This window comes from Poecilia reticulata, linkage group LG17 (genome assembly GCF_000633615.1).
Source record: "Poecilia reticulata strain Guanapo linkage group LG17, Guppy_female_1.0+MT, whole genome shotgun sequence".
Classification (NCBI taxonomy): Eukaryota; Metazoa; Chordata; class Actinopteri; order Cyprinodontiformes; family Poeciliidae; genus Poecilia; species Poecilia reticulata.
Genome location: NC_024347.1, coordinates 20,048,322 through 20,064,442, shown reverse-complemented (window position 1 = coordinate 20,064,442; position 16,121 = coordinate 20,048,322). Strand labels below are relative to the sequence as shown.

Here is a 16,121-nt window from a genome sequence, read left to right as displayed (position 1 = left end):
TACTTAAAATCAAAAAACTAAAAGTGACTGTAAAGAAACAGGGTGCAGGCAGGCTAACTATCTTGAAAAATAAATCAGCAACTATAAACTTGTTATACTTTTGTATACTGCTACATTTAGCTTGTTTGTAGAATTTTTATACTTCAGTCTATTTATCTAAATCAAAATGAAGAACTTACAGGAATTATAAACTCGCGGAACAATTGCATATTATGCTAACAGTAAAATAAATGGTTGCTTTTCTTATTTAATTATATATAATTTTTTGTTGTACATTTTTGTGTAAGCAGACCAGGGTTGTACCATCCCACACCCAAGAGTCAATTTACAACCTCCTGGTCCAGTAGCTGTGTTTTGTCATGTACCTTCATGAATGCTTTTAAAGACATTTATGAGGGCGACCAGCAGATCTTGGAATGGAAGGCAATAATATAAAGGAAAACAGAGATATGGGAAGATAAATGGAATCTGTCAGATGGTGTGAGGGAGGAGGAGATGCAAGAAAAGATAGCGAGAGGAGGGGGAGGTGGATCGATCATGAGAGAAATTGAGAGAGGGAGGAAGATTTGCTCTGAAAGTAGAGAGGGGATGGAATGTCGGCCATGAAGGCAATCTATATTAAACAAAAACAGTTCTGTTAGCTGTAACACCCAGGAGCTGAAAATGCTATCCTCTCAAAATCTGACTCAGCTGATGCACAGATCCAGGTGAAGATTCAGCTTGATTTGACCAACTTCCACATAAAAAAAAGAAGTCTTAATCCTTGTAAGGTGTTTATATTTTGGTTACACGGTCAGTGTTGTCTGCACTTTACAGTTCAAATTCAACACAAAAATGGCTTTTTACATTAACTTACAAAAACATGTTCATTTCACTTTAATTCCATCAAAAGAAACAGCAAATATGGTTGATCTTTTTTGCTTTTTAACTTACAAAAAATGTACTACTTGTTCATGTTTGTTTTATGACAAAAACATACATTTTAAAAAATAAATTAAACATGAATTCACATTTATTTTTATCTGGAAATTTATCTATAAGGCTTTATAACAAGCTATTGAATGCCAGACATTTTCCTAAGGGTTCTAACCATTGCAAGTATATTCCTAATCCTAACCTTTACCAAAACTTTTTTTCTCACTGTACCTCAAACCTAACTAGAGCGCAGAGCAATTGAACAAAATAAAGATAAGGAAAATGTCCCCAGTTTCCACGAATGACCTCCCTGTGTTGGTGAAAATGATCCTCTATAAGTACTATACACAAGCACATACAAAAAACCCAGAGGAATCCCACCGTCCACTTCTTCCTCCCACACACACACACACACACTAAAAGACACACACACACACACACACAAGCCCACACACAAACAACAGACCTAGAAAGAAGCACAGCATGAAGAGACACACTTTTATCAGCTCTGGGTCTGGTGGACCCGAACACCCTGAAAGTAATGTAAATGTGTAGGGAAGGTGTATAATGGGTGGTCATCAATTGTTTTTTTTCTGATTTATGTTATTCACTGAAAAATGTCCCAAGGTCAATGAGTCTCAGTTTGAAAAGTGAATTACTTCAATTTTCTTTGCTACAATAAAAAGTGAAAACACAGACCTGAACATCAAACAGGGGGTAAAATATAAGAAAAACATTTTGCTTAACTTGCTTGCTTTTTCTGAGAGAAAATTCTTCAGAGTGGTTAAATGACATGAGAAATAAACTTGAGCTCTGAAACGTGTGAAATCTTATGCCACAATTACATAATACCTGCAAAAGTACATTTAAAAATACTTTTAGCAAGCATAATTAAAGGTATGAATTGGGGAGCCTTAATTCTGCAAATGATATTTGCAGATTCCTTCACATACAGGGTGGATAAATGATTATTCAAATCTAATAAATCCAAGAGAAAATGACACCCGAACATCAGATTTCATAATAGATTATTTCAACATACCAAAATGCAAACAAACTTAACAAAATGAGGGGATATTAACACAATGAATAAAGAACAAATGGAAACGACAACAACAACAACAACAAAAAGAAGACTCTACAGCTTGTTGTTGGGAATTTGAAAATTATTTTCATAGAAGTGCAAAAAGTGCGAGTGTGGGAGCAATCTGGCGCGCTGACTGTACAAAAGGAGCGACGTGGCACAGACAAGACAGAGAGACTGGTTCTTCACTTAATAGCTGCCACAGAGCCTGCTGGAGAAAGCTGGGAGCTTCATTAAGCCTTTAAACCCTGCAGAGACGTTTTAAGTCATCAYGCCACTGGCTGCTGCATCCTCAGACATTCCCAGAGGCAACAAGGCAAATATGGAGTTCACAGCTGAGATTTCAGAACGATCTGCACAAGTAAGTTTCATGACGAAGTCTTTGAAAACGACAACATGCTGTTGTTGTTTTCTTTTATTTATGAGGCCATATGCCATCTATCTCTCTCAGCTACACTGAGAAAATGTTTTTGCATTTTACAAAATTTCTCTTTTGAATTAGTATTTTAATCTGAACAAAGGAAACAAAATTTGTGTTTTTAAACTAAGCATCATCTTGAAGTTGCACACTTTTTAAATCTTCTAGCGATCTGGCATCGAAACGTAAACTCTAAACAGGTTTCTAGTGATAAGGAAAGTCATAAGGGAGTAAATGAGGTTTATTGTAAATGTGAGGCTTCTCCTTGCTTCTTGACTTGACAGTCATTTACTGTTCAGATTCATAAAAACATTAAACTTGTAAATTAAAATAAAATGCATTTGGAGTTAACCCAGATCCTCCTGGAAATGTCTGCTGTGGAGTYTGGCTTGAGCTCAAAGTAATAAACTCGAGATATTGTCGGGATTTGCTGAGTAAGAAGTTCAATAACAGTGAGCCAACAAGCGCTAAAATATTATTTATTTCAAGGCAAGAACATTGGCAATGAATTTTTGATGTAATAAAAAAGTAATGCACTATAAATGTTATTTTGAGAAACCAAGCTTTACAGTTATAACGGGTGTTATTTTTACTATTATGGTTGAGTGCTATATATAGGTCCTAGTGCACCTATTTCTCATGAAGGAAGAATCATCATGAGCATTCCCGCTGCACGTTACCGCTTTGTTCTGCAAGAATMATTTTTCATGCCAAGCTTGGTAAACAGTGACACATTGTGAAATTGCCACCAGCTTTGATACACAAAAAGTAATACCTTATATGTTTCTAGGTCAAGAAATCTACGAGGTTTTAATTACTCTTTTTAGGAAAAGCACTGTTTTCAAAATAGCTAAGAAACATTTTGTATTTAAAAATCTCATTCATGGTGRGTGAAAACACCAATCACAGCAGGAGATACTCTCAATACTTGATGAAATCATTATCTACTGCATGATTTTACACATATGGGCAATTAAACCGTAACTGTAAAAAAATAAAAATAAGAGAACAGACATCAAATCTCCAGAAAAGCCAGACTTTATATAGTTGTCAAATTGTGGACTTGTCTGGAACATAATTTGCATGAACTAATTAACTTTTAGTTTCCTTCTTTTTTYTTAACCAATTTTTCTTATGACAGATTTTTTTTTCTTACTTCTTTCTTCTCTAATAAAGCTGACCAGGCATTACAAGAGACTCCTCTGTGGGCAGTTCTGAAAGGATCCCTCATCGGCCTGCCAAAGAGGACAGCGGCCCTTTGATCTAGTCGTCCTTCTATACATGTGTGTGCATGAGTGTGTGTGTATGAGGGGCAAAGTGTGTTTTCTCATCTGGCCTCTGCAGAATCGGTTCACTCGAAGCATGCCCTGACCTCTTCCAAGTCAAACCGATCTTTGCATTGTCCAGACAACCTGGCATAATGCACCATGGCAACTGTTCCATTTAACAGGCTCTTTATATCTTAGTACTGCAAGTTTAATCATGCGGAGTACCTCATGTGTCACTCATATTAGCACAATAAAACAAAGCATMCTGCCTTTCTATTAAATGTATTTGTTTACCAATAAAGTTTGTATTACACTGTTGTTCAGCAACTAGCTAATTATGCATGGTTTGTATGTTGGACTTCTTGTATCAAAGGTCGCTCAGCGTGAACAGCCATGCAGAGAGAGAGAGAGAGAAAAAAAAAGGCCTCTGGAGTGACAGGGGACCGGCCTTGCTGTCAGCCGAGGTCAGTCGTATCTTCCCTATCTGTTTAGAACAACCATTCAAAACAAGCTCTACATGTGTCTGCACACTATCACCCTCATGCATCCCCGCCTCCAAAATCCCCTTCCTCCACTTCCTGCTCAGCAGACGTGCCTAACATTCTAGAGAAGCCAGCGTACATTCCTCACATGCTTCAGCTGCATAAAGAAATGGTCAAGGAGCCAACAGACATGTCACAAGGGCATCAGTCCTTCTTTCTCAAATGCAGGACAAGCTTGTGTGCCTGAGAGTCCTAGTCATTGTCCTTTCACATATGTGCTTGGGAGTTAGGTCACTTGCAGAATGAGCAGCCCGGGTTTTGAGTGGTGCTCTCGAAGGTAGGAGAGCTGGAGGCTATCTCAAGTGACTGCTGTGGAGCTGTCTCACATGGGATGTAGAGGCATTAACTTAAGAAGAGCATCAATGCATCTTTRGCCCATTGCATCGTTTGAACTCCCTACACAGGCTCWTGTRTGCTTCATTTGAGAMATTTTTTTAATGCACATCCCAATTAACTTCCATGAATTTTTATATAGCCAATCATGTAATGTCAWCCTAACAAAATCAATTCTGCACACCAGCAAGGAMGTTTAAGAATCACCACAGGTTGTAGATTGTGTGTGATTGCGAACTCAAAATCATGAGGCCGTTTTTAGCTTACGGGAGCTCTCGATATGTCAAACTTTAGTGCCAACAATTGCTCATCAAACATCTTTACCAGACGCACATTTCAGCCACCCCCGGCTTCCCTTCCAACAACCGTAGAAATACTGGTGAAGAAAAAGGGGGCTTCCTGAGYTTCGGCGGAGCAGCACGTTAACTCAGCTTGGCAGGCAGTAAGTGTGACAGTAGTTGTGCTGGATGCCAATGGGACAGGCATTGCGCAGCATCTCAATGACTTAAACTCACAGAGTCCACAGAGGGGGTTTATGGTCCTCCCAGGCCATACCGCTCCCACCGCTATTCTCCATCCAACCACAAAGGCATTCAGGCTTTTCATTTGGATGATAATGGGCCAAAAGCCGGAAAGGGCCCCTTATGTCTGCACACCATAAGTTGTGCTGAATGCCTTTGTGGCAGTGTCATGCATGTCCATGGGAGCAAAGTGGGCTGCTTCAGGCCAACAAAGACAGTTAAAGCCGGAAGAAATTAAAAATAAATACGTTGATTGATCAGAGGAAGTTCCAGAGGCAAGGTAGATATAGACAAGCGCCAACAACCTCTGCATCACAATCCCACTTATAACATTGTGACCAATGAGCAAACAAAGTCAGAGTAGGAAATATTAAATAACATCCATCCAAAGTAGAGATGCAGCAATTAGTCATCCCGGTATTGGAAATGGACAATTTCTCCCATTCCTCTGATCATCAAGTCAGTTACTGAACAATGTGATGTTTTATTTTTTTTATTTTGTGCATCCATCTCCCACCAAAAGCCAAACGTGTGAACTTTGATGCACTTTCCAGTTTTAATACAAATCAGAWAAAGGTTAGGTACATAAGCTTTGATGAATAAACTGTGAATCTTGTAATTCCRTCGTTTCCTGTTTGATTCAAAACTCCTGCCTCCAAGAAGGAAACTGTAGCTGTAATAATCTGAATCAGAAAGTCACATTTCTACAAGAACAACAAACAAGAATGGAAATCAGCATCAGCTGCCAAAAACTTGATGAGTGCATCTCTAATCTAAAGTAACTTAGCATGTATCTTGCCAGAGAAGMACTGTTTGTAGAGCAACTTAAGTCCCCCTGAGAAATCAACAGAATGATGTGTACCTGAATTAGGCCTAGATACAGGTTAACAACCAGTTATAAACACTGCAGAATTAATCGTCATAATAAGAATGCATCCTCAACAGGTTTTAGTGTATGTAAAACTTTACCTGCATAAAAACGTAACAGGGAGCCAATTTCTGTGTTGAGTCCTTCCTCTTGAACTCTCCAAGGGTCCTTAAATCCAAGCTTAAACAGAAATTCATTCTGGATCTGCAGAGGCCTCTCATCTGGACTAAGCCTCCTCACAGCCTCACCATGCAGCTGAACATACAGTGTGGGGCTGGTATCACTACAATCTCCATTTTGGAGTGTTGTCGGCTCCTGTTTCACAGCATCTTGACCACAGTCTTGAATGCCAGGTGTAATATCTGTGGAGCAGAATCTTGACAATGAGCCGCCACTACTGCTGGGTGGCAGGCTGCCCAAACTGTGTGAGTTCAGTCTGCTATCAGGGCCCACGTTTTTCGTCATGTCATTTAAATGCCCCATGCTGCACTGCGTGTAGCTCGCAGTGACAGCTGAGATGCCATTGCTGTGGTCAATGCCTGAGCCTGACACTGGACAGTCGAGCTCCAGCTCGTCTGAGGAACTTCCATACATGTCGTGGCCCTCTGTGGCACTGTCAAATGAGGGGCTCAGGATGGATGCTTCTGTTCCCAGGATCATGTCATCACTCAGGGAGTCTCTGTGCTCACTGAGCCGGGCCCCTGAGCTCAGGTCATCAAACGCACTGCTCTCCACATCTGAGCCAGAGTTTAATCCGTAGCTGTCCACGCCATTCCTATGCTCCGAATCGTCATCATTATGGATATCCATATTGGAGTTCAGGTCTGACAGCGAGCAGGTTATGTTATCCTGTGACTCTGATTCGGGGGTGAAAAGTTTCCCATCAACTTCCTGTTGCTTTTGCCTGTCATCTGCATTCTCCATAAGCAGCAGCCTCAATCTGTCACCGGGATGCCCGCTCACTTCTGCAGATCCTAAGGAAGTCTGCTGGTTGCACTTTCTTAGTGACCCGTCTTTCGCATGAAAGGAATCGTCATTAAATTCACACTTCACATTGCAGTTGCCATTTTGGTCAGTCTTGGAGGTATCTTTACAAAATATGCGCATCACAGAGCTCGACTTGATGCAGAGTTTACTCAAACGGAGCGCCACCTCGCCGGCTGTGCTGTCCATAGTGCAAAGGACTGGCCTGGGATATGAGGACGTCAGCCTGTCGTGTACGTGAATGCAGCCCCGGTGCAAATCCGCTCTCACCCACTCGCGATCCGCTGGCTGCAGCTGCAGGTTCAGGCGGTGCTTCAGCAGGGTCTTCCTGTCCAGGCTCCGGGTGTGAAGGGACGCCGAGGACAGGGCCGAGCTCATCTTCGCAGTGACAGCTGAGCTGGCGGCGGTAGTTGTTGCTGCAGCTGCGGCGGAGAGGTTTCTCTTCAAGCGCCGCCGTCTCAACAGGAGGGAGCTGGAGTTACTGGACGAGCCCCGGCCATTAGACGCCACGGCCCGGTTTGACGCACTAGTCGCCGGCATGGAGGCGGAATGAGATAGGCTATTCCCGTTCTTAGTCTCAGCGCGGGAGGGTGCCGACCGTCTACCGCCATCATCCGCTGGAGTCCCCCGGGCGACAGACGGCCCGCCGGGCTTCTTCATTAACTTGGTCGCGCCTCCATCTGACGGCGCATCCTCGACGACAGCCTGCACACTTTCCATCTCTGTCAGAGAAAAGTACCCCCCACTCTCAATAAATAGCGGTGCGCAGTGGGTTATTCCTGAAACCCCCTACATTTAAAAGCCTTAAAATGTTCCCAGCGTGATAAATGTCCGCCAAATAGGCGGCGTTGCCGAGTTATGTCCTTAGTTGTCATTCACTTCTCGCCGTCTTTTCCCCGTCGAAGTGCTCTCCGCGGTTCCAAAAAAACATTTTACCCGATTAAATTCGCTGGGAAGAGGCAGGGCGCTAAGGGGGCAGATCGGGGCGGAGACGTGACTGTACCGTGCGTCCCAAAATACAGTGCTAGAATATGAAATGAACGTCGGCAGACCTCCTACGCAAATACTGGCTGATATATATTCATGAGGAGGGCACAAGATGGGGTCGCTAACAACAACGCAGGGAATTCTGGGAAACGTGTTCGCCACAACAAGAGATCTACTTAGGAMAAAGATGCAAGAAATACGTTTCCCAGAATTCCTTTGTTCCGTTTCAGTTGAGCAGGGCGGTGAACTGAGGAGAGGCGTAAACATAGCTCCTATAAATGTTTGGCATTAGCCTGAGGCAGTTGTATGCTATAGTTTTCTTTACTTGTTGCGTGAACTCTGTTTGCAGTGAAAATGAAAGCATAATTTGCCGACAGCGAACTGCTATCTAAGCTATTCAAAAAACGCACCCATATTTTCTAATAATTCAACAAAAACAGCCTGTTTATTTCATTGTATTGCACATAATTGACATTCGAATCCATGGATAAAATAAACTTGGCTGTATATCTTATTTGCGACTAGTGGTGGCGAGTGAAACTACTTCGGCACCATCTCATCAGGACGCCATTTCACAAGGCCACTGCTCAGATACGCTCTCATCTTGTTGTATTTGTTGCCATCTAGTGGAGAGGATATTGTATTTTTTTCTCTAAATTCAACAAGAAAAAAGCTGATAAAGTCTGAAGCACAATTTCAAAAATAGTTTTTCTTAGTGTTGTTTGTATTGGTGCAACTTGCTTAGCTGAAGAAACATGAGAAAAAACACCACTTTTAAGCCTGTTTTCTGTGCCACCATATAAGATTAAAAAGTACCTTAGTTAATTTCAGAGTAGTTAAAAATATCCAGAAATTATTACATGTGTGCCCTTTATTGTCTCACTGTACTATTTAACTAATGAATATATTGTATGATTTAAAAWTTTCAAGCTGGAAAATCTTCCATTTGGAACACATAATTTTGACCTGTTGTAATTTGCTAGGGCTAAAGATTTATAGTTCACATAATGCTCAACTATTTTGCAGAGTGTGAGAGACCAGTAATTTGGCCATCTAGTTATTGCAGTATCTTGAAACAGTATTCACACATCCCYTGAATTAAAAAATAAAAGTGGCAATTTATGACACATTTTCAACACAAAGTTATACATAAYTTTGATAGAGAAGCAAACATTTATATTTTTCATTCAAAATGCCCTCTGAAAGAACTWCTTCCTTTCCTATGTACTTTAATTMACTCATTTTGACCCTGCAGCCCTGATCAGATTCCATGTCCCTGCAGATAAGCACATTCCCTACAGCATGACACTGCCACCATCAGTTCACCATGGGAGCGGTTGCCCTGGATTTAGGCTAAATGCAARTGCACGTCACAATTTTCACATTAATTGTAAAAACATAAACTAAACATTTGCACTATTTCCTCCACTTAACTATGCACTATTTTCCACATACAACCTAAATGCTGTATATTGAAGTTTTAACTCAGTGGCTGCAACAAGCAAAATGTGGAAGAAGTGGTAAAAATAATTTTGAAAGGCATTATTTATAGCAAATAGTTTAACCTCCCATTTATAACATTGAACTAATGATTAAGGRCTATAACAAAAAGATATTAAAGCCTTGTTTTAAATCATTGACACCTGATGTGTTGTAATTGTCCCCTAGCACATCTCTGGAATGCCTCAGGTTTAAATCAGTGAACAATTCTTTGAAATGCAAGCAATGTCTAATGAAAATGTGTTAATACCCTCCTTAGTTGGTACCATTTATCAATGTTTATTAATATCCCACATTATCTTTTTAAATGTTATTTTAGACAAAGCCCATTTTACTCAAAAAAATCTGACATGCCATAATAAAGACACCYTTCTGATTTGAAAAATTCCTCACTTAATTTTTCAATTAGAATCAGTAATTCACTGGTTCAAGCATTTTTACTGCTTTACTGATGCAAATGTAAAATCTAGGTCATTAGGTTTATGTCACTCATCAATATTGGCATTAATGGAATATGTAATTAGCATGCAAGTTGCTTTTTGGAAATTAGCATTAGTATGCATAGACTATATTGCATAATTCAAAAGTACTCAGTCCTAAAAGGAAATAAAAAAAAACATTCAAATGCTTAAAAGTTAAAGCTTTTAAATGTTAAAAAGACAAGTCAAACTATTTAAATGCATTCAGAAATAGAATTTTATTGGCATGATGTGTTCCTTACATGGTTATCTGCATTTCAGGAATTAAAACAAAAACAAAAGAAACAAAGACTACTTTGAGTCACACCGCCAACTTGTTAAAGGAAACAGATTATTGCTGATATCATGTTCCTTTATTCCAGCAAAATGCCAAACCTCATGCTTGATCCACTGGCTCTGGTYGTGTTTTAACAATTTCAAAATACTGCGTGTTCATTTCTATAATGCTCCATTTTCTGAACCTGCAAATATTTTTTTTATTTGTTTTTTTTAAAGGGGACCAACTACAGTTCTGCAGAAAGTGAATTCAACATAAAACACTGCATGTGTGTGTAAGAAGACATGGCATAATCAAATCAGGATTGTTTTCCAATACTTATGGTATGGATAAGAGTGATGACTGGAACAACACCCCTTTTCTGGCATATAAAACACATGCAGAACAAAGAAATGTAATGTTTTTCATCCCCAGATACCATCAGTTCACCTAACACTGCTTAGGTTTTTAAAATAATACAGAACCCATGTTCCTTTACAGAGATGAATCACAATAGGAGCAGCTTCTAATCTCTGCTGCTGATGAAAATTTCTTTTGCAACTTTTAAAGTAATACAGCAGAAAAAATAATTTAAAAAAATAAGCAAAAAGAATAAGTCTTGAAATACTGGCATAGGGATCAGTTAAAAAAAAAAAAACAAAAAAAAAACTTACAAATCTGAAAAAAATAAAAATAAAATAAATTAAGCTGAACTCTTAACAGTACAAAGTACGTAAGCAGTAAAAGGTCTTCAAAATGGTCACTCAGAACAGGGTAAAGTCAGAGCCCGTTAAATACACTGTGCATCACAAGCCATGACACTTTCATTGCACCTTGTCCGAACGTGTTGGTAAAGCTATCCAGGCAGATTTTACATGATCCTTTAAGGAAAAATTGCTCCGCAAAAACTCTGAAGCAAACATCCATATAAAACAAACTGTTAGACCCTGAAGACAGAAGCGTATCTGCACAGAAAAAAAAAAAAACAAAAAACATACAAATGGTGGGGGGAGAATTCATCTGAACCTCCTCTCTACAAAGGGTATTGCTTTGTTAAAAGCTTCAGGGACATATCGTAAGTATAAAATTAAAGTGTATAATACAGTGCACATTTCGAGCCAAGAATAAACATATATAAGCAAATACACGTAAAAATAATAAAAAAAGAGAAATGTGGCAAGCAATCACTTAATACTCTCTTCAAAGCGCTGGAATGCATACAGACATTTAAATAAGGTGTTTATGGTTGAAGTGCTTCTATTAAAAACATTAAAATTGACCAACTTAAAAAAAAGAAAAAAAAGAAAAGAGTTTTACACTAAAATCAGAAAATTTCTGTGAGCTGCAAATTTAACTGTAAAATGCATAAGACATTAATAAAAGTCATCTAAACATGATTTTTTTTTTATTCCTTAAATTTAACCTTCCTTCTTGAGTATCAACAAAATATACATCTGGAGAGAGTCTGGCAATTGTCCAGACTCTCAAATTCACAGTTAGCAATTAGATGTCAGCATTGCTGGTTACAGTTAGAATTGCACATATGGAGGAGCAGGATCAGGACTATATTGGACTCACAACTCCAGAGGGCGCTGTAGTCTTGGAAAAGCAGAAGGAAAAAAAAAAATTGCACATGATTCTAATGCTGGAGGCTTTTCCTCCTTTTATGTTTCTTTCTAAAATCCCAGCAGGAACAGTAAAGATGGAGTCTCTTCTCACTTAATCAGCTTGGAACAATTARCTCTTCATCCTCACTCAGGATTGTCCACAAGAGCTAAATAGAGTTCATAGTGACAGCCTAATGGAGAGGAGGGGATTAAAAACATGTCCACTGAGACAAGTCCACTGGTGTGGTGGTGTTGTTGAACCCAAGTAGGTTTGCCGCATGTGTCAATCAACYGCAAACGAGGACTCTTCGGCTGTCCAGTCTCCACACCACTGAGCGCCAGCCGGAGAGCTCAGCGGAGAGGTTTAAGAGACAGTTGAATGAGSCCCTTACAGGGGCAATGTGCATTACCTAAAGTTGTTTTGTGCTACTATAAGGGACTGAACAGTGGCTGTCAGCATMTTGGTGTGCAGCGCTGACTCAGATGTGTAAATCCTGAAAAGGCATTTCAGAATACATGGCCTTATTGAAGAGACGGGCACCGTTTCACTGTCCAGCACTTAAGGTTCTCCAGAGGAGCAGACTGGATTGCTCGAGACAGTTGTGGTCTACTATGGTCTGTGAAACCTGTAAAAAAACAAAAACAAAAAAATGTTTTAGYTATTTTATTAAAACTATGCTCAAATTAATTACCCAAAAACTACAAACATCAACACAAAGTAGAAAAAGTGAATATAAAGTGGACGGAGAGCATCAGTTAACAGGAAGTCTTGACACAGCTTATCGGATTTAGGACTGGACTTTAACTGGGCCCCTTTGTAACACTTTATCCTTTGATCTAATCCATTCCATTGTCGCTCTAGTCTTCTGTTAGAGGCAGCAAAAGACCACCGGCATATATGTTTTCTTCCAAGATTGCCCTGCATTTATCTTCAGCCATCTCCTAGTCATTTTTATTTGGCTTTTCTGTCCCTGCTGAAATACTACTAAAAAAATAAATAAATAAAGCGTCCCTGTAGACAGGCTCAGACCTGATTGGTCTCGACTGACGAGCACAACATTTTCCACATTTGCTGTATCCYCTACGTGGATTGTGGTAATCYGCTTCCTTCTTACCACTCTTCCAAAAAGGTCAGATTTGTGAATTTCAAACAGATTCTCYCATCTGAGCTATAGATCTGTAAGGGCCCTCCAGAGTAACCCTTATGTATTTCTCTGATTAATGCTCTCCTTGACTGGGCAGCAGGTTTTGGTGGACAGCTATAACTTGGTGGGTTTGCAGTAGTGATCCAATCTTTCCATTTTCAGACAATGGAACAAACATGGCTGTGTGAGACATCCAAAGCTTATTAGATGGTTTTGTAACCAAATCCAGCATCAAACAGCCTTACAACCTCTTACACACTTTCACAAAATACTATAACTGAGATTACATTACACACAAGTAATGTACCAACTGGATGACTGCAGAAAGAAACTGGTTGCACAAGATCTTGTTTAGGGTTTTTAAGAACAAGCACAAAGGGCTGAAAACAAATGCACACCACAATGTTATGCTTTTTATTTGTGAAGAACTGTTGATTGTTGTATAAACTTTTCCTTGCACTTCACAATCRAGCACTAGTTTGTGTTGGTCCCACACATTAAAATATGAAGTTTATGGCTTAAATGTAACAAAGTGTGAAAAGGTCCAAGGGTAACGAATACCTCTGCAAGATACCGTAGCAATAGGGGTACAATAATGAAAGGAAAGTCGGATTCAAAATGAATTCCTCTAATTACCTGGTTAAATGACGACTTGACTCATGGACTTCCATCTCGTTGCTCTTAAAATCGTTGAGTTCTTTCCTGATTGCTGCCTGTAGACGTGAAATAAGATTCAGAAAAGTAGCAACAGCTTTTCAGAACCCCCCCCCCCCGCCCCCTGCAGTCTCCAAGCCATGTACTCCAACACTTTTTTGTGTACTTCATGCATTATTTATACTTCACTCAAAGCCATGAACAATTCCACTGAGTTCTCTTTCTACACCATAAGACCCACATATTTTTTCCCTCTSCAGACAACCATGAGCCCTAATATGATAAGCAGTCCTCTTCTGGTCCAATTATGCCTCTGAATAAATTTAGGAAATTCAACATGCCAAAAAAAACACCAAGAAATGTAGACCCTTTACAATAGACACGGCCATTCATTCACACACACACGATTCATTGGCATGTCATGTTCTCTCTCCTTTCCTATTTTTAACAGTGGCTAAGAGAAATGGGCCTCAGTATTATACAAGTATAGGTTTGTTAAACAGTAAGTCATAGATTACGAATTACAAGTTTCTTAACACTTTGATCAACTTATACTTTGTCAATTAAATTTATTTAATAAGAATTGTTATCGGTGCCAATACATACAGCTTTCTATAATCAATTAACGTCAAATGTATTTTTTTTTTTTACAATTTTAGTTGGAAAATGATGATCTTACACTATTACATATATATTTATTTTTTTTTTTTTCTTTCCCAGGGGTTTTGCATGTGGAGATGGAATCATATCTGTAAACGCAGTCAATTTATAATTCAAGTCACCCAAACTGTAAATGCCTGTGTGTGCAGGTTTATAAAATACAGTTTACTTTTTGGTCTTATTTTGATGACTCCGAGTTCAGCTTCTAAACATCAAATTTACGCTAAGGAATTGTGCTTCTTAGACAATGGTATAAAAACAAACATCAAAGCTAGGTTTCAGCAGCAGCAGTAGTAGTAGTTCAGGAGTGGTTTCAGTATGCTTGTTAATTAGGCAAGTCACATCGGCCCTCACCCTCTGCTAATGATCCATCCTCTGAGAAGTTTCGAACTCGGCTCACATACCGAGCACCGTATTACTGCGTCAGAAGTCCATGTCCGCTGAATTACTGCCTTTATGAGATACGTCTTCAGCAGCGGAAAAGTTCAGGACATAAATCGGTTTGCCAGGGGGATTTTAAATCCAATTTAAAATGTTACGTGTGACGGCAATCCAGCAAGGTGATGTTATTGCTTTACTATTTAACATGACTCAGGGGGACATCTTCAGCCTCAGGGAGCAAGTACTGAGGACAGCAGAACAAAAACTCTCTACCCAATRGAAGAAAAAGRAGAGGAAAACGTCAGCAGAACGGCACCACGGTTAGGGGTCCCGAGGCGTGGTTTATCCAATTATTCTCTTATGTAAGGGACTTAGTTGCATAATAAAAATGCTGATTCCCTATGATGTTCTCGAGAGTTCCTCAGGTGTGACCTGGGGTGCTCTGAGTCACGAGTCAGCAAACTGAAAGATGGTAGAAGACGCACTCAGCACAAGTCTGGCTCTCATTAAAAGTCAGCGGCGTAGATCGGTGGACAGTCAGCAGCCGCGCTGCTTCAGGATGTTTACTCGCATTCAGAAACAAAACAGCTGAAGTGGAACATGACACTACAAGACAGAAGAAACACTAAATCTAGCTGAGTCATGGTTCGCCTGTGTCAGGGGTTACGTCATGTGAAGCAGCCATGAGGAAGCGCAACGTCAATTTGAACAGACGATAACATTTAGGTAAAAAAAAAAAAARAAAAAAAAATTAAAGATTACATCAGTTTAATTAAAATAGTCAAAGTAATACTAGCCTTATCAGCCGCCGTGAGTCGGGTCCAGGGTTTGTCGGCTCGCCGGTCATAGTCCTGGGCGTCCGAGACCTCTACATAGTCACTGAATCTGATAAGAATTTTGGCTTGTCTCAGCTCCTCTACAGTGGGCCTCTGGCTCAACTGGAACAGRAGGGAAAAAAAAAAATTATGAAACAGAAAAACGTAAATTTATTTGAAGCTGCTGGATAAGACGGACCTCAAGACTTTTTATATAATCAAGCACACAAAAGGAAGACTTGCTAATTAGGTGCTTTCCATGTAAACATATTGGCAAACAGTTCTGGATCACAGAGTTCTACAAGTCATGACATCTGGACAAGAGCTTCAAATTTTAGATCATGTGCATCATCTTTAAAAAAAATCTCTAATCATCTTAAACAATCAGGTATTTAAGAAATAGAATTAGGTTAATAAAAGACTGGGATACTTCAGCRAAAGCAGATGATGCTTCATTTATAAACCAATAAATTTGTAAAAATTACATTATAAACATTGCAACATTTACAGTATTCTTCAGCAYGGTAATCAACATCTGTTACCCGAGAAATAATGACCGTTTGTGGTCTGTTAGTGTACTCAGACCAATGGAAAAATATATCTTGCTGTTCAAAAGTCTGCAAATAATAACACACTTCACTGATATCAAAAGGTTTATCCAAGTCAACTTAAACTTTCAAAATGATCATCCTAAGAATTCAGCT

General features: G+C 39.5%; 2 protein-coding genes across 2 annotated transcripts in view; both read right to left on the bottom strand.

Moving 5' to 3' along the window:
* phlpp1 (PH domain and leucine rich repeat protein phosphatase 1) overlaps positions 1-7,653 on the bottom strand; it is a 49,580-nt gene extending 41,927 nt beyond the window's left edge. The window contains exon 1 of the mRNA XM_008434046.2: positions 6,051-7,653. Coding sequence (XP_008432268.1) covers positions 6,051-7,653 — 1,603 coding nt within the window. The remainder of the gene's footprint in view (positions 1-6,050) is intronic.
* Positions 7,654-10,098: 2,445 nt separating this feature from the next.
* LOC103479553 (phosphatase and actin regulator 1-like) overlaps positions 10,099-16,121 on the bottom strand; it is a 50,791-nt gene continuing 44,768 nt past the window's right edge. The window contains exons 10-12 of the mRNA XM_008434047.2: positions 15,400-15,540; positions 13,544-13,620; positions 10,099-12,388 (exon numbers count right to left, since the gene is read on the bottom strand). Coding sequence (XP_008432269.1) covers positions 12,373-12,388; positions 13,544-13,620; positions 15,400-15,540 — 234 coding nt within the window. The 3' untranslated portion in view covers positions 10,099-12,372. The remainder of the gene's footprint in view (positions 12,389-13,543; positions 13,621-15,399; positions 15,541-16,121) is intronic.